Source organism: Procambarus clarkii, chromosome 75 (genome assembly GCF_040958095.1).
Source record: "Procambarus clarkii isolate CNS0578487 chromosome 75, FALCON_Pclarkii_2.0, whole genome shotgun sequence".
NCBI classification, from domain to species: Eukaryota; Metazoa; Arthropoda; class Malacostraca; order Decapoda; family Cambaridae; genus Procambarus; species Procambarus clarkii.
In genome coordinates this window covers 14999244-15019947 of record NC_091224.1, presented here as the reverse complement: position 1 = coordinate 15019947, position 20704 = coordinate 14999244, and the positions used below count along the sequence as shown (strand labels likewise).

At 49.7% G+C, this 20704-nt stretch overlaps 1 protein-coding gene across 1 annotated transcript in view; it reads left to right on the top strand.

Moving 5' to 3' along the window:
- Window positions 1-20704, top strand: part of LOC123771642 (mucolipin-3-like) — a 240139-nt gene that overhangs the window by 100288 nt on the left and 119147 nt on the right. The window contains exons 10-11 of the mRNA XM_069313231.1: window positions 4504-4620; window positions 9934-10032. Of these exons, the coding sequence (XP_069169332.1) occupies window positions 4504-4620; window positions 9934-10032 (216 nt within the window). The remainder of the gene's footprint in view (window positions 1-4503; window positions 4621-9933; window positions 10033-20704) is intronic.

Genomic DNA, 20704 nt, shown 5'->3' with positions numbered 1-20704 from the left:
ATCTGGGGTTCAGGAACTGGTTAGGTTTTGTGGTAGGGCAATGTGTTTCTTGTCTTCATTGTCTTTCCTTTGGCCGGCTTCTGGCACCTCGTGTTTTCTGTTTCTTACCTGATTCGTGGTGGCCTTTCTACATCTGCTAGGTGTTCAGGTGTTGGCCTACTTTGACGACTGGTTGGTGTGGGCTCCCAATCAGTTTGCTTGTCTGCTCGCTAGAGGGGTGATTCTTTCCCAGTTCGCCGGGTTCAACTTCCTGGTGAACTGGGGGAAGTTACATCTGTTTCCGGCCCAGGTTCAGACCTGGTTGGGCCTTGTGTTGGACTCTCAGATCGCTTCCACGTTTCTCCTTCCGGCGGCATTGCTGCGGCTGCAGTCCCACCTTCAGCTGTCAATAGGGGGCAGGGTCCCAGGTCACTCGGCAGTTGCTCGAGCATCTATGTAGGAGCCTGAACTTCGCCAGGCGGGTTTACCTGCCGGGTCGGGTCTGGCTACGGTGTCTGTTCTGGTTCCTTCAGGGACGTCCCTTCTACCTCTCTCTCGCAATCGCTGAATTCAGCCTCTGGAGACCTTACGTCTTACGTCAGTTGCTGTATCACCGGCTTCCTCTTCGGGTTTTTCGGGGTTTACTCCCTTGGCGCCTACTCGAGCCCTTGCTCAGTGTGTCCACAGATGCCTCGGCTCGCGGCTGGAGTTTTGTGGCCAGTGCTCACCAGGCCGGCCAGAGGTGGTGGACTCCATCATTCCGTCGGGTTCACAGCACAGTGCGGGAGCTTGCGGTGGTTTGGCTAATGCTTCGGATGCTTGTGATGCTGGGGGGTTCTACGATACAGCTCCATTTGGACTACTCCCCAGTAGTTCATTGTCTGAACCTGTCTCTAGTGGTAAGACACTCGCCTGGCGTTCCGCGAGCGCTATGTCATGGGTTCGTATCTTGGCCGGGGAGGATTTACTGGGCACAATTCCTTAACTGTAGCCTCTGTTTAACGCAACAGTAAAATGTGTACTTGGATGAAAAAACGATTCTTCGCGGCGGGGGTCGTATTCCAGGGACCTGCCTGAAACGCTACGCGTACTATTGGCTGTACAAGAATGTGACAACTCTTGTATATATCTCAAAAAAAAAAAAAAAAAAAAAAAAAAAAAAACAGGGGTTCTCTTCAGTCCCTGGCTCTTTGGAGCTTTTCACCATTTTCAGTCTGTTTGTAGGTTGTCTTCTATTTCCGATCGAGTTGTCTTATTTTTTCTTTCTTGGGTTTTTCGGGAACGTTGTTTGATGCCCACTACTGTCACCTGTTATCGTACAGCACTGGCGGAGCCGTTCCAGTTTGGGTTTTGGGTGGATGTCACTTCTGCATCATTCTGTAAGCTCTCTCGTGCTTTGTTTTGCATCTAGCCTGCTCATGCACCACCTGAGCTGTCCTGGTCCGTGGACTGGGTGCTCTCTTCTCTCTTTCTCCTCCTAGGTTTGTGGTGGGCCTTTCGGATCGAGATTGTTTTTCCAAGGCTCTGTTTCTGTTGGCATCGGCCTCTGGGGGTCGGGTTGGTGAGCTTCATGCTTTCCACCAGAGCAGGGGTTCTGCTCTTTCAGTACTTGTAGTTGGTTTGTTCGGTTGCAGCTGTGTCCTTTTTTTCTGGCGAAGAATGAGATGGCGGCCTTCTGGAGAGGGCCCTTGCGTCATTGATGCTTGGTTGCTCAGGGCGGGGGTGCATCATATGTTGCATCTGGTTGCAGCTCTTCACTGTTATCTGCAAGCTTCGACTTCTTTGGCAGGGGACGCTCTTTGGGTTGATCCAGTTTTGCTCGTTCCTTGTTTCAGGTCTCGGGTCTCCCAGGCCATCCGCAGGGTTATTATGTCTAGCCAGCCTGCGGTCTAACCTCGTGCCCATGACATTTGTAAGTTTGCTCTTTTGGCTGCCATGTTTGGCAACATGTCCTGGGCTGACATTCCGCCACGGGGGCTTTGGAGGTCGAACAGGATCCTGGCTGCCCATTATCTGGTCAGTATTCCTGGTCCCAGTATTTTGTATGTGACTTTGGGCCACAAGTTTCTGCCAGTTGTCATGACTTCGAGTTGATGTGCGCGTGGCGGCCGCCTCTCGGGTTCTTCCCTCTTATACTTTTCTTTGGTTAGGTAGCTCCAGGGAGCCAGAGGGACTCCCGACAGAAAACCAGCGTTGAATATAATGAAATGATGAGAGTATGCTCTCTCAAGATTCTCCCATAGTTGACTTGAATGGCTCATTGCAGTGCGCAGTGCACCTTTCTCATGCACAAGCCCTATCTCCGTTAATCCTGGATGGAAACTGTCATGTTGGGTGTCCCCAGCATGCCCACATAACCTGGAATACTTATAGCATGCGAAGGCTGCCGTATGCCCAACGGGAAATTAGATAAAGAGGAATTAAGCATTCATGCCATAGAGTCAGGAAGTACACAGTGGAAGGTGTCAGGCATGGTGAGAGAGGGGTTGTCAGCAATTAGAGAGATAAGCTCTGATCTCTGGGGTCAATCTCAACTGCCGCGATGAAGAATCACAACAGTGATGTAGTCGTGACCTGGTCATGACGTCACTCTTCTACCGATCATGTAACGATCAATGTCATTGGTTCCAGCACCTGCTTTGCAATGCCATTGGTCAGTTTGTAGATCTGGTGTTTGTGTCCAAGAAGAGCCCTACAACCCCTTGCAATGGGATTCTCGTGAGGAACTTCGTATGTGGTTGACGTGTCCTGTCTATCGGCTAATAGACAGGAACACCATCTGTTCCTCACCGTCAAGTTAAACTCTCCATTCCGCTTGATATACCAGCGCTCGCCCAAAATCATGACCGTGACTATATTGTTTAGAATCACCTAGAGTAACAAAAGTCTGTGAATCACCAGAGTGAAACAGACTAGTATCAGGTAACTCCTGGTGACAAATTGAGATTGTCTGTGAGTGACCTAGAGTGAACTAAGGAAGTGCCACCGCTAAAGTACTTTGTATGAACTTATACACAGGCACCTGCATGGTGTAATAATTTAGCCGCCACTCAGTCCGGAGAGTGTAGCCAGCCGTCAGCCGCCATCCCGCTCTGCCCTCACTGTAATATGTGACGTCACCGCCCGTCACAACCTTATTCATCGCCAGTGCCATTAGGGGCGTGTCTGTCTGTTAGGCATACAGCACGCCCTCCTGTGAGTACCCCGCTGTGTCAAGTACGGTAGTGTTGGGTAAACCTATTATCAGCTCACATTGTAATGATCGAAACCAACTGTCAGGCCACCTACGAGGTCTTGCATGAATGTGCATGATAGTGAATGGGAGAGGTAGCCATACCTATAAGTACAAGATCTTGTTCTTTATTATTGTGTGTGTCTGTGTGTTGATCTGAGTGGTCAACTACAATTCTCACCTTTACATACCTGACACAGGTATAGGTGTAGACCTAGACACGTGACGGTGTATGCATGTTTATCTGTGTAGTATCATGACATTACATTTGTCTGTGAATGTGAGCTTCACATATACCACACATTTAGTTACTGTGTGACATAATTATTGTGCATGATTATTGCCTGTTCCATTGACGGTGCCATTGTTGATTTATTGTGCCCGAGTATCCTGTTGGAACTCCTGTGACCCTTTGCACGCCCAGCAGTTAGGTTTGCCGTGTTAATCATTGGCTGCCAATCGTGTTAAGTTAGGCGTTTCTCCACGAGTGGATCAGAATCGATTAGTCAGACGTCAAGAGTCTCACTAATGCGACCATAGCCTTTCTGAGACCAATCTAAAGTAAATCAAGCACCCATTGTATTAGTGATTAAGTTTGTAAATAAACTACTTTTATGCATTATGCTGTGTTTCCGTTGAACCACTTCTGAATATGGCTGTTACATTACTTAAGCCTCCAGCCCCAGCTGTCTTCAAAACCGAGTTGCCTATTATTCACTAAACTATAAACTCCACAAATGCCATTTTCTGGGTGTGCCCCAGAGGCTCCCTGGCACCCTCCCTCCCTCACACTGGTTGGCAGTTTTTGTTTTTTGATGCTCAGTCTTCTAACTGAGGAGTGAATTAGCCGGCGTGGGGGTGTTCCGGGGTTCCCCTCTCCCCCACCCAGGAGGGGGAGGACCTCACGGACAAGCGGCACGGTGGCAGTGTATGATGTTTGCTTATTTCTTTAGGTTTTTGGGAATTCTGCCTTTGTTTGGTCATCGGTTGTAATTTCTTACCAAGTGAGGGTCTGTTTTTATGCCGTCTGTTTCGTTATGTTTTCTGGGTGCCTAACCATGGTCAATGGCAGACATGGAATGCTCCCAAACACATGGGGGGTTTCCATAGGCCATTGCTCCCTGTGCCTCTCTGAAGGGGGCCAGGTTCTATCTCGTGGTCCTTGGTAGGCTGAACTCTATTGACTGATTCCCCAGATTTAAATAGCATATATCAATCTTATAGCTCCAGGGGGCCTCCGGGGCTCACCTAGAAAATGGTGTTTCATTACAATCAACTCTGTTTTTTTCTAGATTCTATTCAGCAATCGGGACCATGATGGGCAAATGGTTGTGGATTTGCAAGTGGGCGCTCTTGTATTGGAATGTGATGGATCAGTGCAAGTGGTCTCTGATGCAAAAATGCTTGAAGTAGGTGCATTTATTTTACAATTTCTGTGTGTGATCAATTGTAACTTTTTGTTAAATGATGGGTATTTGTAACTTCAACATTTGCAAAGGATTTGTATTAATTGTTTGTACTGGTATTTCTTCCATCTTTGATTCAGAAATGGTCTATGGAAAATTTGAATAATTTAGATTTGTTGAAGCAGACATGAAGACCTTACCCCCCCCCCCCTCCTTTTCTTTTATCTTACCTTCTTATTCTTGCCTCATCCCATTCTTTCTTCATCTCATTCTAACACTAATCCCATTTATACCTTTCATCCTATTCTTACCTTACACCTTACTCTGACCTTTTTCTTGAAATTACCTTCTTCTCTTACCTGCTCCTCACCACACTCTTTCCTTATTTATTTGCCCATTATTTCTTCTCTTCACACAAACTTGATAATGGTCCAAGAGCCAGATTCACGAAGCAGTTACGCAAGCACTTACGAACCTGTACATCTTTTCTCAATCTTGGGCGGCTTTGTTTATAATTATTAAACAGTTAATGACCTTCGAAGCACCAGGAGGCTGTTTATAACAATAGCAACAGTTGATTGGGAAGTTTTCATGCTTGTAAACTTTTTAATAAATGTAACCAAAGCCGTCAAAGATTGAGGAAAGATGTACACATTCGTAAGTCCATGCGTAACGGCGTCGTGAATCTGGCCCCAGGACTGACTGAAACATTGTCGTTTCTCCATCTTTTGTTGTGTGGTTCGATCATCATTTGCAATTCCTCTTCACTACATGGGAGACGGTCTTAAGCGACAAAACTCCCACACAGGGAATAGATCAACTGACAGCTGAAGCATACAAGATCTGCCTGAAGCACGTGCCTGTGAGGAGGGGCAGAAAGAGAACCACTCTAGAAAGAAAACGCAGACGACTGTACAGGAGAAGGAAAAAAATAACAGAAATGCTTAGGCAGACATGACTATCACAAGCAAGGAAAATAAACCTAAACAAGGAGATCGAAGAAATAGAACAAACGTTGAAGCGATCATACGAGGGTGAGGAAATGTAATTGGAACAGAAAGCTATACAAGAGATAAAGAAAAATCCAAAATATTTTTTCACATATGCAAAATCAAAATAAAAAACCTCCACCAGTATTGGACCTTTAATTACATCTGAAGGTACGTACACAGAGGACAACAAAGAAATTAATGAAATTCTAAGAAGCCAGTATGAGGCTATGTTTAGCACACCAATAAACATGAAAGTTGATGACCCAGACAGCTTCTTTATGAATGACATTCAAGCTGCAGATAATATAACGGATATTAGCACGAACTCGGAAGACTGAAAGAGAAATTGACAATATGCCCATGCACTCAGCTCCTGGGCCTGACTCATGGAATTCAATATTCATAAAGAAATATAAAGTACCAGTAGCGTGAGCACTCGGCGTAATATGGAGAAAGAGCCTAGATACAGGGGAGATACCAGCAGCACTTAAATCTGCAGATATAGCTCCTTTGCACAAGGGGGAGGGAGTAAAACCTTGGCAAAAAATTATAGGCCAGTTGCACTAACATCACACATAATAAAAGTTTTTGAAAGAGTGATTAGGAATCAAATTTCTAGTTTTATGGAAAATAATGAGTTACACAACCCAGGACAACATGGATTTAGAGCGGGAATATCCTGTCTGTCACAGTTACTCAATCACTATGGTGGCGCGGGTTCGATTCCCGCATGAGGCAAAAACAAATGGGCAAAGTTTCTTTCACCTTGAATGCCCCTGATACCTAGCAGTAAATAGGTACCTGGGAGTTAGTCAGCTGTCACGGGCTGGTTCCTGGGGTGTGTGTGTGTGGTGTGTGGGGAAAAAAAATAGTAGTTGGTAAAAACAGTTGATTGACAGTTGAGAGGCTGGCCGAAAGAGCAAAGCTCAACCCCCACAAACACAACTAGGTGAACTAGGTGAATACTATGACAAAATCACAGAAGCTCTAGAAGAAAAGCAAAATGCAGATGTAGTATACACAAACTTTGCAAAGGCATTCGACAAATGTGATCATCGAGTGATTGCACTAAAAATGAGGTCAATAGGAATAACTGGTAAATTAGGATGCTGGATACTCAATTTCCTGTCGAACAGAACACAAAGAGTAACAGTCAATCAAATAAAATTAAGTCCACACGCAGTTAAAAGCTCTATACCTCAAGGTACAGTCTTTGCACCACTGCTGTTCCTTATTCTCATATCAGATATAGATAAAAATACGTCTCGGCTTCGTGTCATCCTTTGCAGATGACACAAAAATCAGCATGAAAATTACCTCTGCTGAAGACATGGAAAAATTACAAGAAGATATCAACGAAGTTTTCGATTGGGCAGCAGAAAATAAGATGATGTTTAACCCTTAAATTGCACATCGCATCATATGATGCTTTGACCGACTTGCGGTTAATTGTGCATCGCATCATATGATGCTTTGACCGACTTGCGGTTAATTGTGCATCGCATCATATGATGCTTTGGAGTACTACGCAAGATTTAAACGGCCCGCGGATACACGGGGTTCACCACACCTTCATAAGGGCTCTTGTAAACAGACGCCATTTAAAAAAAAAACGTGGGCCAAATTCCCGGGTGTTAGGGGCCTCAGTATTGAGTGAGCTACTAAGCCTGATGCATGCAGCTTAAGCTCACAGCACTGCTGTTCAGCTTGTGACCACAGCATCTCCTAAAAATAGGGTGGTGGCGTTGTCTTCTGACTGTGTGGGGCCACCTTTTATTGACTGCACTCACCATACCAGCTTAGTGGTTCGCTATGGTGAACACAAATGTAGATACTTATATATAACGTGTGTGTAGAGGGTATAAACAGCAAGAGGAGTAGGTTGAGAGCCGCCATTTTGGTGAAGGCGGTGGCATCGTCTGCACGATTTATCATGTTGTTTACTGGTGACCACGATGGTCTTTGGGCACCATACCAGTTTACTTGTACAAGTATGGTGAATAAAACAGGTAGATATTTATATATAATGTGTGTATATAGTGTAATAACACCACAAACAGTATTGTTAGAGGAGAAATATTAGTGTGTCTGGCCTTGAGGGCGGCAGCCAGCTGACTGTGTGAGGTCCTACGTCTTTGTGCCTTTACTCACCATACAAGCTTAGATGTACAGTTTTGGTGAACAAAACATGCAAATACTTATATATAACGTCTGTATATAAAAGCAAAAACAGTATGGTGGGTGGAGAATGGTGGCATGTCAGGTGAGGTGAGGGAGGGAGGGAATGGCAGCCAATGGCGGGCTGCCTTGCCTGCCACTGGCTGCCACTGCCACTACCACTCAGCATACCAACTTAGTGGTTCATTACGGTGAACACGAATGTAGATACTTATATATAGCGTCTGTATATAGTGAATAAAAGCAAAAACAGTATTGTGGGAGGAGAATGTGGGTGAGTCAGGTGACTTGAGGGAGGGAGGGAGGAAGTAGCAGCCAGTGGCGGGCTGCCACTGCCACTCAGCATGTCAACTTAGTGGTTCGTTATGGTGAACACGAATGTAGATACTTATATATAACATCTGTATATAGTGAATAAAAGCAAAAACAGTATGGTGGGAGGTGAATGTGGGCGAGTGAGGTGTTGAGGGAGGGCGCGAGTTGCTGGCTGGTACACGGCGGTCACTCCTCGTTACTTTTTGACTCATAATAGCAACATAGTGGTTCGTTATGGTGAACAAAACATGCAGATACTTATATATAACCTGTGTATATAGTGTAATAACCGACAAAGTATCTGTTCACTGTTTGATGAACATAATTGAATCAACAATATGCACACCATATTTTTGAGTACAGCGATGATTCACTCATTTTATTATATAAATATATCACACTACACTATTGAATAATATTACAGCCAAAAAAACTATGAAAAATCAATCAGAGACATTGAAATAATTAGGTAATTATCTCTTTGTGGCAACTCCGGCCCGACAGCTGGAAAGCAACAGACCGCCTGGGACGTACGCTGAGTCAGCGCCTGTTTTTTTGCCAGAATTTCCCGCCCTATAGCGGGCAATATATGCCACTTACGATTTTTTTATTATTTTTCCCATGATCAGTGAACACAAATTAACAGGTTAGGAAGAATTTTTTTTTTTTTTTTGTATGTGCCTGTGGGTGTCAAATGGTATATAGCCATGCACCATTTAAGGGTTAACAGTGATAAATTCCAGGTACTCAGGTATGGCAAAAATGAGGACCTGAAACATAATACAGGGTACAAAACGCAATCGAATCTGCCCATCATAGGTAAACAGCATGTCAAGGATTTGGGAATAATGATATCCGACGATGTAACGTTTAGGGAGCATAACCAAGCAAATATTGCGTCAGCCAGAAAAATGATAGGATGGATTACGAGAACTTTCAAATCCAGGGATCCCATAACTTGGTTGTACTCTGCAAGTCACTGGTGTTGTCCCATCTCAAGTACTGCTCAGTACTCACTTCCCCCTTCAGAGCAGGAGAGATTGCTGAAATTGAGGGAATACAGAGAACATATATGGCATGCATAGATGCAATAAAGCACCTAAATTATTGGGATCGTTTCAAAGCTCTCCAAATGTACTCACTAGAAAGGAGACGAGAGAGATACCAAATAATATACACATGGAAAATACTGGAAGGTCAGATCCCTAATCTACACAGTAAAATTACAACGTACTGGAGTGAACGATATGGAAGAAAATGCAGAATAGAACCAGTGAAGAGCAGAGGTGCCATAGGCACAATCAGAGAACACTGTATAAACATCAGAGGTCCGCGGTTGTTCAACGTCCTCCCAGCGAGCATCAGAAATATTGCCGGAACAACCGTGGACATCTTCAAGAGAAAACTAGACTATTTTCTAAAAGACGTTCTGGACCAACCGGGCTGTGGTGGGTATGTGGGCCTGTGGGCCGCTCCAAGCAACAGCCTGGTGGATCAAACTCTCACAAGTCAAGCCTGGCCTCGGGCCGGGCTTGGGGAGTAGAAGAACTCCCAGAACCCCACCAACCAGGTATCATCCATGTAACTATCAGCAAAGAACACTTCATATCTGCATACAGACATGTCAATAGCAGGAATTGTATTTAAAACCTCCCACAATGCTTCAATATCAATCCAGTCTTGAGTGTTAACAAAAAAAAAAAGAACATGACTTGATAGAGTAAAGTATTGGAATATTACCTACATTTATACTACACTTGTAATATAACAAGTTTTTGAAAATTATTATATTAATATAATTATTCTTAATACATTTCTTGTTTTCCTGAAGGTGTGGAGGTCAGTGATCAACATTACCACCATCGCCATATGCATCACCTCGCTGACTATGTGCATCAGAGCCATATATCGAGCACAGCTCCTCAGAAAAGTTAGTAACATATGTTATCTATACTGTATCAGAATGTTTACGGCTGCTAAATATATTTTATCATATTTATGGAGTGTGTTTTGTGCCAAATTTGTCAAATTTTTCAGTCGTTTAAAATTCTAATTGTTTCAAATCTCTTGCCATTTTTTGTGGGACATTTTCTGTGGGGAGCCCCTACGGCTCCCTGGAGCTTATCGGGCTAATGTATGTTATGTTAGACCGGGACATTAGCTAAGGAGTTCAGACCTACCAGGGACCAGCGCCAGAACCTGGCCCCTTCAGAGAGGTTTCAGGGAGCAATGGCCCTGGAAAACCCCATATGGTTGGGGGTTTTCCTTATCTGCCATCGACCGGGGTTAGGCACCCAGAAAGGTAGGCGTAACAAAACAAACCCCACATGGTAAGAAACTACAACAAAAACCGAACAGAGAGGTAGAAAACTCCCTACAATCCCAAGGAAACTAGCAAACAAGCAAACATCACACTTTACTGCCGCGCCGATCGTCCGCGCAGCCCTCCCCACCCCGGAAGGGGGAGGGGGGAGCCCCGGACCTACCGCGCCGGCTGCCAAGCTTCAGTTCGTTCGCTAATGTCAACCGGGATTGATGCTTCTCTGGCCTCAGTTTCCTAGGCGGTGTTTTCCTTGTGTGGCGTTCACTGCCGTGTGTTGTGTTGTGCGGTGGCCAGGAGTACTTCATCAGTGCCGGGGCTGCATGTGCTTAGTGGCTGACTTCTCTAAGCGCCCTGTGAGTACTGCCCTTGCGTAACAGGGTTATCTTCCCTGGGGCGTTCGGGAACCATTCCCGTAGAGGTTCTTGCTGCTCGGCATTTGCCTCGCCCTTGGGGCCAGCTGGGGCTTGGGGCCCTTGTTTGGCCCTGGGTAGGGATTGGTATTGTGCTGGTTAGGGCGTCAAGGTGTTGCGCAGCCTGCCACCTAAGCGGCAGCCGGTTTCTGTTGCCTCTGGAGACGGTGTACTTTTGCGGGGTTTTTCTTTTGTTTTTAATTTTTCATGCCTGGTGGGGGTCTGCCTAAGGTGGTTATAGTTCCACTGGTAGTGTTTGGCGACCCTCTGCTAGGCCCCCGTGATTGTACACGTCTCAGGGGTTTTCAGTGCTATAATCTACCCTCTTGTTATGTTTGGGTTTCTTAACCGGTTAGCAACACCTTGCCCGGGCTTTCCGTAGTTGTTACCCTACGGGCCCTGGAAACCCCTGTCTGGGCTTGGGGGACCATTGGATGTGTCTTCCGGGTTCCAACCCGTCTTGTACGGGATCGTTGGTTGCTGTTCCCTTGTCTCCGGGTGACAGTCGCCATTTTTACCTCCGTCATGCTGCCTGTTGGGTCACTGACACCTTGACCCGGAGTCTTGCGAGTGATTCTCTGCTTGTTCTCCAGTACTCTCCTGATGTTATTACTGTTCAGAGTACAGGCGGCATCCGTGTTGCAAGCTAGGTTAGGTTGCTGCAACATGTTAGGTTGGTTTCCCACTCGAATGCCCCGTGGCCGCCCCGTTTGGTTAGGTGCTGCTCGCCCCTTTCCCTCCATGTTCCCGGCTCCGGACCGTCTGCGGGTTTCGGGGTCGGGGCGGAGTTTAGTTGCGGCAGAGACTCGGGCGGTTTTCGGGGGCTGCCCCGTTCGGGTTGGGGACGGAGGTTTGAGCCTGTGCCTCCTGCCAAGGCTTCTGGGTCTTACCAGCGGCCCTTTCTTGTTGCCTTTCCCATGGACTCTTGCTTTTCTTTAAGGGCGGAGGGCTTGGAGGACAGCTCTGCCCCGGGGCCTCTATTGTTGGTTCCCGGGGCTGTGGGGGTTGCCTGCTAGCAGTTCTGGGGCGGTTTTGCCCCTTCCGGGGTTCTTCTGCTGTTGGGCGACGTTTTTCGCCCACCCAGTCTGCTAGCTTCCCACATTTGCTGGCGTGTTTTTGTGTATTTAGCGTCAGTCACAGCCCCTGCTGGCGGCCATTTTCGTCTGCCGGTTTCCCGGCGTGGCCACCAGGGCGGCGTTGCGGTTTGTTTACATGCGTCTGGGTGTGCGAGCGAGCGTCTCGGGTGAGTTTTCAAAAATTTTTTCAGGGTTTTTGTTCTCCTGCGAGAAGACCTGCGAGCTTCGTCTTGGAGACAGTATGACGTTTCTTACGTTTTCTCGTGTTTTGTTTCCCCTCCGGCCTGCTCATGCGTCGCCTGAGCCATCCTGGTCCTTGTTCAGGGTGCCTTCTTATCTTCCCCTCAGTTTGTGGTAGCCCCTTCGGTTCAGTTTCCTGCTCTTTGGTACTGGTGGTAGCTTTATAGCTGTGCAGCCTTTCTCTGTCCTGGCGCCGGTCGTGACGGCTGCTTTCCAGAGGGGTTCTTGGAGTATTGGTGCTTGATTGGTTTGGCCGGGGGGTGCGTCCTGTGTTGTCCAGTTGTGCTTTTTGCTGTTGCCGGCGTACCGTGTCTGGGGATGCGCTGTGGTTGATCCGGTTCCTTCGTTCCCTGTTTTCAGGGCTCGGGTCTCCCAGGTCGTTCGCAGTGTTTTCATTCTTCCAGCCTGCGGTCTGTCTTTGCGCCCGTGCTGTTCAGACGTTTGCAGCTTTTGCTGCTGTGTTGGTGACGTCTCGGGCTCATTTCGGGCGCAGGGATTTGTGGGTCGCACAGGTTTTTGGCCGCCCATCCATATGTGCGTCTGTTCTTGGGCGTTCTTGTTGCCTTGGGTCACAGGTTTGCGACCGGTTGTCTTGGCTTTGCATTGCAGAGTTTGTGGCGGCCGCCTCCCGGGTTAGCCCTTTCTTTTCCTTCTCTTTGGGTATGAAGCTCCAGGGAGCCGTAGGGGCTCCCCACAGAAAACCAGCGTTGAATGTAATGAAACGCCATTTTCTGGGTGAGCCCTGGAGGCTCCCTGGAAACCCTCCCTCCCACCGGTCGGCGGTTTTTTCGCGTTGGTTGAAGCTTAGCTTCCGAACTGGAGCTTGGCAGCCGGCGCGGTAGGTCCGGGGCTCCCCCCTCCCGGGGTGGGGAGGGCTGCGCGGACGATCGGCGCGGCAGTAAAGTGTGATGTTTGCTTGTTTGCTAGTTTCCTTGGGATTGTAGGGAGTTTTCTACCTTTCTGTTCGGTTTTTGTTGTAGTTTCTTACCATGTGGGGTTTGTTTTGTTACGCCTCCCTTTCTGAGTGCCTAACCCCGGTCGATGGCAGATAAGGAAAACCCCCAACCATATGGGGTTTTCCAGGGCCATTGCTCCCTGAAACCTCTCTGAAGGGGCCAGGTTCTGGCGCTGGTCCCTGGTAGGTCTGAACTCCTTAGCTAATGTCCCGGTCTAACATAACATACATTAGCCCGATAAGCTCCAGGGAGCCTCCGGGGCTCACCCAGAAAATGGCATTTCATTACATTCAACGCTGGTTTTTTCTACCTAGAACTTATTTATTATTTCTTTACATTTACATAATCTCAGCAGGGGTGGTTCAAAAGGGTGTTTTCTATTCCATTGCTCAGTTTAGTAAGCAAAGCACTTTGCAATCAAACTTATCATATATGATGATCACTAATATGTTTAAATAAAACAAGCAGGTCGTCACGAACTTGACTCCCATGTCTGCTCCTTATTCTGTTTCTTTACTCCCATTACTCCTCGGCACTGACTGTCCCACGTCTGCTACATGGTCACATCTGCTACTTGGAAGATGTTTTAGGCTTGTTTAATTCCACTCCCTCTTTAGAACTGTAAATTACTGTATCTAATTGCTACATTTGCTAAGGGACCAACCCGTTCTCGCACTTTCTTAGTCAATATTGACTAATTTAGTATGTGCATATGTGACATACTAAACATACTAGTTTTCCATGAAAAGCTTTATAGAAAACACCGACCTTACCTAACCTTCTTAGTATTTTAAGATAAGCATCTTATTGCTTCGTAATTACAATTATTACTTAACCTATTATAGGTATAGGTTAAGTAATAATTGTAATTACGAAGCAATAAGATGCTTATCTTAACATACTAAGAAGGTTAGGTAAGGTCGGTGTTTTCTATGAAGCTTTTCAAGGTAAACTAGTATGTTTAGTATGTCATATATGCACGTATTTAATAAGTCAATATTGACTATACAAAAGTGCAAGAACGGGTTGAAGGGACACAAACGAGAGAGAGGTAGATACTGCTACATATCTCCTCTTATGACATATCCTGCATTCATACTAATTACTATTAATGTGCACTTTTCTGGGGGCAGCCTTGTTGGCTCTCCGGAGCTATCCAGGCTGAATGGATATGTATAACTTTCTGGCATCAGTCAATGCATGGAGTTCTTGCCTACTGGGAACCATGAGCCAGAACCTGGCCCCCTCTAGAGAGGCACGAGGAGCAATGGCCTGTAGAGATCTTCCTTATGATTGGGAGCATTTTATATCTGCCATCGACCGGGATAGGCACCCAGAAAGGTAGGCGCCCCAAAATAAACCCCTATTCTGGTAAACTATTGCGACCGAAGTTGTGGACAGAACTCCCCAAACGAAAATTAGCAAACAAGCATGACGTTATCATGTCACCGCGCCACTGTCTGCGCAACCCCCTCCCCCCCTCCCCGGGAGGGGGAAGGGGGGAGCCCCAGACCCCACCATTGGCGATCCAACCATTAGTTCATAAGACTGATGGGATCTGGTGCGGTCGTGCCTCAGGCTCCAGTTTTCCGTTGCAGTTCTGTGCCTTGTGGTGTGAGCTGTACCTTCTGGTGGTGCGGCGGGCCAGGAGGAACATTCCACGGTGCTCGGGCTGCATGCTCGGGTCACCTTTCCTAGGTGCCCTGTGAGTACTGCCCTTGGGGCTTAGGGCCACCTTCCATGGGTCACCTTCGGGTCTACCTCAGCTGTGCTGTTTACTGCTCGGTATTTGATCGCCCTTGGGGTCAGCTGGGGATTTATCTTGCCCTTGTTTGTCTTTGGGTAGGGGGTAGTTTTCGTCACTGGCAGGGGTGCGAGGTACTGCACAACTAGTTTTCACCATTAACAGCGGCTGGCTCTGTTCTGCCCGGGTACGTTGTTCTCTTGTGGGGTTTTTCTTGTTTTTGTTTTCTGCTTGGTGGGGGGGGGGGGGGTCTGCCTGTTGGTCCCAAATTGCTGTTCTTGGGGTATATCTATATCTTTATTTCTCCATTTTGTGTTGGTGGTTCTCCCTGCTTGGCCTCCGTGAGTGTACACGTCCCGGGGGTCAGCTATAGCAGTTTGTTTGGTAGTTTTGGGTGCCGGTTCGCAGTACCCTGCCTGGGCTTCCCTTAGCGTGCAACCATGGCTTAGGGCCCTGGGAAAACCCCACGAGGGCTACGTGGTCCGATGGATGTGACCCAAGTCCCCCTTCGCGTCCAGCGAGTTTGAAGGTTGCTCTGTCCCCTTGTCTCAGAGGGACACTCACCGCTTTTGCCTGCGCCATGCTGCATGTGGGGTTGGTGATTGTTTTGACCCGGAGTCGTGCGACTGTGTTGTCTGTATGTACTCCAATTCACCCAGGTGGTGAATTGGAGTACGTGCCTGATATGCGGGTGAGGGCAGCCGAGGCATTGCATGCTCGCTTTAGGTTGCTGCCCCGGATGCCCCAAAACTGCCCCGTTTTGGTTATGAGGACCCGGACTTGGGGGTGGGAGTTATTTTGGCTCTGGTTCCGTCCGCCCCTCCAAGTCCTTCCCCTTCTGTTGCCCATTCGGCCCCCCCCCCCCTGCTGCCGGCTCCTAAACGTCTGAGGGCTTCGGAGCTGGGGTTGGGTATAGTTGGTTGTGAGACTCAGGGGGTCTCGGGGGGCATCCCCTTCTGGGGCGGTGGTGGAGGCATTCGAGCCTAGTCCTTCTGCCGAAGCTTCTGGGTCTACCCAGTGGACCCCCTTTGTTCCTGCTTTTTCGGTTGCTCCCATCTTTTCTTTGGGGGTGGGGGCTCAGGAGGACGGCTCGGCCCCAGGCCCTCTGGGCAAGGTTCCTGGGATTGGGGAGGGGTTGGCTTGGGGGCCTTGGGGCCCGTTGGACCCCGCCTGGGTTTTTCTACCCTCTGAGCGGGGCTTGGTGGTACAAGGAGAGGGGGTTCTCTTTCGCTCCCTCCGCATACGAATTGGATTTGGTGTCCACCCCTCCCCGGGTTCGGTTCTCTGATCCCGCGGGTTCTTCTGTTCCGTCTTTCCGGAGGTTTCCAACTTCCCGTGTTTCGTCTTCGGAGGTACGGGAGGCCTTGGAGGCTTAGCTCCTGTGTGACCCGGATTATGCCTTCGTGATGGATCCGCGTTCCTTCGTGTACTGATCCCCTGGTTTGTGCTGATTTCGTTATGAAGTACTGGAGTTGTCTTGGTTGGCAGACTGTCCTCTCTTTTCGTTGAAGACTTGGCACGCGTTCTGTTGGTCCCGCGTGCTTGAGTGGCGAGAGGTTTCTATGGCGTTGCAGTTTTCCTGGGGGGCGACTTCGAGCATCTTAATGCTTGTTTGTTCGCCCCTGCCCTTCCGCGGGATGTTGGTGTCATGCAGCTTCACGTGCAGGTTCCTTCCCTCTCGACTGCTTTGGTTGCGGAGGATTTGTGGACTCGTGGCCTGCTTGCTTCGGCTCTGCGTTTCTTTTCCCTCCTTGAGTTGTCCTCGGATTGGCTCCAGTTGGATGTGGGAGCACTAGGGGCCGCTACCGGGTCCGGTGCACTGCCCTCTGTGGTGCAGGCGTCGTCTACTTTGTTGAAGCTCTTCGCACCCATCCTGCGTGATTCGATTTCGCGGTTCTATGCTTCTCGCCTTGCGTGTCGTCAAGCGGTGCTGGCTTCTTCCTTGGAGTTTGCCTGGGCCCTGGCTCTTCATTTGTCTTCCCCCTTTTGTCCGTTGCTGTTTGCGGAGTCTGCTGTGGTGCAGTATCTGCAGGCGGCCTCGGTCAATTGTCGGCCTATGTCTGAGTTGTTGTTGCTCCGGGGGGCTTGCCAGGGGCCTTCCCAGAAGGGTCGTGTCAGGGCTCGTTTTTTTTTTCATTGGGGTAGGCCTTTGGTGCCGGATTCATTGGCTGGCGGCGCCTTCGGTTCCGGCTATTGCTGGTCGGCGTGGGGACCGTCCTGTTCAACGCTTAGGTTCTCGCAAGGTGCGTCGGCCTTTTCGCGGTTCGTCCCATTCACGGGGCGATGGGGGCGGCGTGTTACCCAGTTTGCTCACACCTGGTCCCACGATTCGTGGGATTTTCGGGTCTTTTTGTGCGGCCTGTGATGGTGTTGGGTGGCTCTTCCTCCCTCAGGGGGTTCGGGGCTGGCGGGGCAGGCCTCTTCTCTTGTGCTCTATTGGGTCATCTCGGAGTGGGTTTGCTTGGTTGAAACGACGTCGTCCCTCAGGTGGGTTTCCCGTCTGTTTCCAGTCCCGAAATGGGACTGTGCGGACCTCCGGTTCATTCTGGACTTGTCCCGTCTAAACACGTGGGTTTTGTGCCCCTCCTTTCGGATGACTATGCTGTCCCAGGTCTGTCTTCTTTTGGAGGGGGGCGCTTGGATGGTGTCCCTGGACCTCAAGGACATGTATTGGCACGTTCCGGTTCATCTGAGGTTCAGGGACTGGCTCGGTTTTGTTGTGGGGCGTCAGGGTTACCGCTTTCGTTGTCTTCTCTTCGGGTTGAATCTGGCACCTCGTGTTTTCACACGCCTTACTCGGGTCGTGGTGACCCGCCTGCGTCTACTAGGTGTTCAGGTGCTGGCCTATCTCGACAACTGGCTGGTTTGGGCTCCCAGCCGGTCCGCGTGTCTGCTCGCCAGGGATTTGGTTCTTTCCCAGCTCGCCGGGTTCGGGTTCTTGGTGAACTGGCGGAAGTCCCATCTGGTTCCCTCTCAGGTTTGGTCTTGGCTGGGTCTGGTTTGGGGTGCTCACATTGCTTCCTTGTCTCTTCCTTCGGCGGCTCTAGTGCCTGCGATCCCGCCTTTGCCCGTTTCTGAGGGGTTCTCGGGTGACAAGGCGGTTGCTCGAGAGTTTATGCAGGAGCCTGAACTTTGCCATGATGGTCTACCCGCCAGGTCGGGTGTGGCTTCGTCGGCTGTTCTGGTTCCTTCGGGGCCGGCTCTTCCGCCTCTTTCGCGATTGTTGGGTTCGGCCTCCGGGGGTTTTGTATCGGTTGCTGCGTCGCCGGCTTCCTCTTCGGGTTTTTCAGGGTTCGGTGCCTTGGTGCCTTCTCGACCCCTCACTAGATGTGTACACGGATGCTTCGTCTCTTGGCTGGGGTTTTGTGACCAGTGCTCACCAGCCGGCCAGGGGCAGTGGGGTCCGTCCTTCCGTCGGGCTCACAGCACGGTACGGGAGTTCACGGCGGTGTGGATGTCGCTCCGGAGGATTCGAGTCGCTCGGGAATCGACGATCAGGCTCCATTCCGACTGCTCCCCGGTGGTTCATTGCCTGAACCGCGGGGGTTCAATGCGGTCCTTGGCTCTTTGTGGCTGGTTGCTTCGGGTGACTCGTCTGCTGAGTTCTCGGGGTTTGGCTCTCCTGGCGGTTCACGTACAGGGGGTATCCAACGTCCTGGCGGATGGCCTGTCCCAGTTCCTTCCCTTTTCCACAGAATGAATGGTCGATGCTGACTCCTTCAGTTGGCTGTGCCGGACGTTCGGGACTTTGGACGTGGATCTCTTCGCGTCGGCATGGTCGAGGCGTCTCCCGGTATACGTGGCACCCTTCCCTGATTGCGAGGCCATCAGGGTCGACGCCTTCAGGCAGGACTGGGCGAGGTGGGGTTACCTGTACCTCTTTCTCCTGGTTCCGCTGTTGCTCCAGGTCCTGACTCGCTTGGAGACTTACCGTGGTCGAGTTGTCCTTCTGGCTCCTTGGTGGCCGGCCCAGCCTTGGTTTCAGGCGCTGCTTGCTCGGTGTCCAAACCCATGGGTCTTCCCGCGGCTTCGCCTCTTTCAGCAGATCAGTCCAGCCCTGTACGAGGCTGGTTCGGTCTTCTCCTCGAGTCTTCACGTCTGGTGTTTTTGACTCGTGTTTATCATTCCTTGTATGGTGCGAAGGTGGCTTTGTTTTTGGTCTCCCACCTGCGTGCTTCATCTCAGTGGCAGTATGAGGTTTCCTGGCGGTCCTTCCGGTTTTTCCCATCACTGCATCAGTGTTCTTCGGTCTCTGATAGGATTGCTCTGTCCTTTCTCTCTTGGTTGTTTTAGGACCGTCATCTTATGCTGAATACTGTCGCTTCGTATCATGCGGGGTTGGCGGAGCCGCTTCAGCTTGCTTTTGGTGTTGATGTTACTTTTGCCCCATTTCGCAAGTTGTCTCGTGCGTTGTTTCACCTCCGGCCTGCTCATGCCCCGCCTGAGCCGTCTTGGTCCTTGGACCGCGTACTCTCGTTTCCTGAGACAAGGTGACAGAGCAACCCTCGAACTCGCACAAAGCAAGGGGGGACTCCGGGGCCACATCTATCGGGCCCACGCTCCCCTTAGGGGTTTCCCAGGGACCCGAGCGTTTACTCTCAGAGGACTCGCCCTCAGGTAATCCCAGGCAGGGTACTGCTAACCGGAGCCCATGGCTACCAAACAACATTCTAAAAGCTGAATCCCTGGGATGTGTACACTCACGGGGACCTAGCAAGGGCAACCACCGGAAGAAGGAAGAGAACTTGGCACAAAGAGGGAAAGAACCAAAGGCAGAGCCCCCACCAGGTAGACAAACAAAAAGAAAAAGAAAACCCGCAAGAGTACAGAGTACCCAGGTGGAACAGAGCCAGCCGCTATGATTGGTGAAAACAAGCTGCACAGTACCCTGCGCCCTGCCAGTGCAAAACTGCCTCTTACCCTTAGGTGAACAAGGGAGACAGAACCCCCTATCACACAAAGGGCGGCCGAAAACTGAGCAGCAAACGGCCTAGCAGAAGCAGGACCCAAGGAACTTGTGGAAGGTAACCCCAAGGGCAGTACTTACAGGGCACCTAGGGAGGGGAACCCCAGGCGTATGCAGCCCGAGTACTGGAGATTCACTCCCGGCTCACACACCACCTAGAAGACAGACACCACACTCTAGGTACAGTGCTGAAACAACCACTGGAGCCGGAGCACACAACCGGTGCCACTAGCATCAACCGTAGAACTGGGGTGTGGATCGCCGGCGTGGTAGGTCTAGGGCTCCCCCTTCCCCCTCCCGAGGAGGGGGGTGGGGCTGCGCAGACAGCGGCACGACGACGAATGACATGATACTAGTTTGCTCGTTTTTGTTTGGGGAGTTCTATCCACTCGTTCGGCTTTTGGTTGCAATTTTCACCAGAATAGGGGTTTGTTTTGGGATGCCTACATGTCTGGGTGCCTAACCCAGTTGATGGCAGACATAGAATGCTTCCAACCACACGAGGATTTCTATAGGCCATTGCTCCCCTTGCCTCTCTGAGAGGGCAAGGTTCTTCTCTCTCTGCCTCGGTTTGTTGTGGACCCTTCCGTTCGGGATTGTTTTTCTAAGGCTCTTTTCCTATTGGCATTGGCCTCGGGGGGTTGGGTTGGGGAGCTTCATGCTCTCCTCCGGCTCCGAGGTTTCTGCTCTTTCAGTCCTGGTGGTCGTTTTGTTCGCTTGCAGCCGTCTCCCTTTTTTCTGGCAAAGAATGAGATGGCTGCGTTCTGGAGGGGGCCGTGGGTTGTTGATGCTTGGTTCGTTAAGCCGGGGGTGCATCATGTGTTGTGTCCAATTGCAGCTCTCCGCCATTATTTGCGCACTACAGCTTCTGTTGCCCGGGATGCACT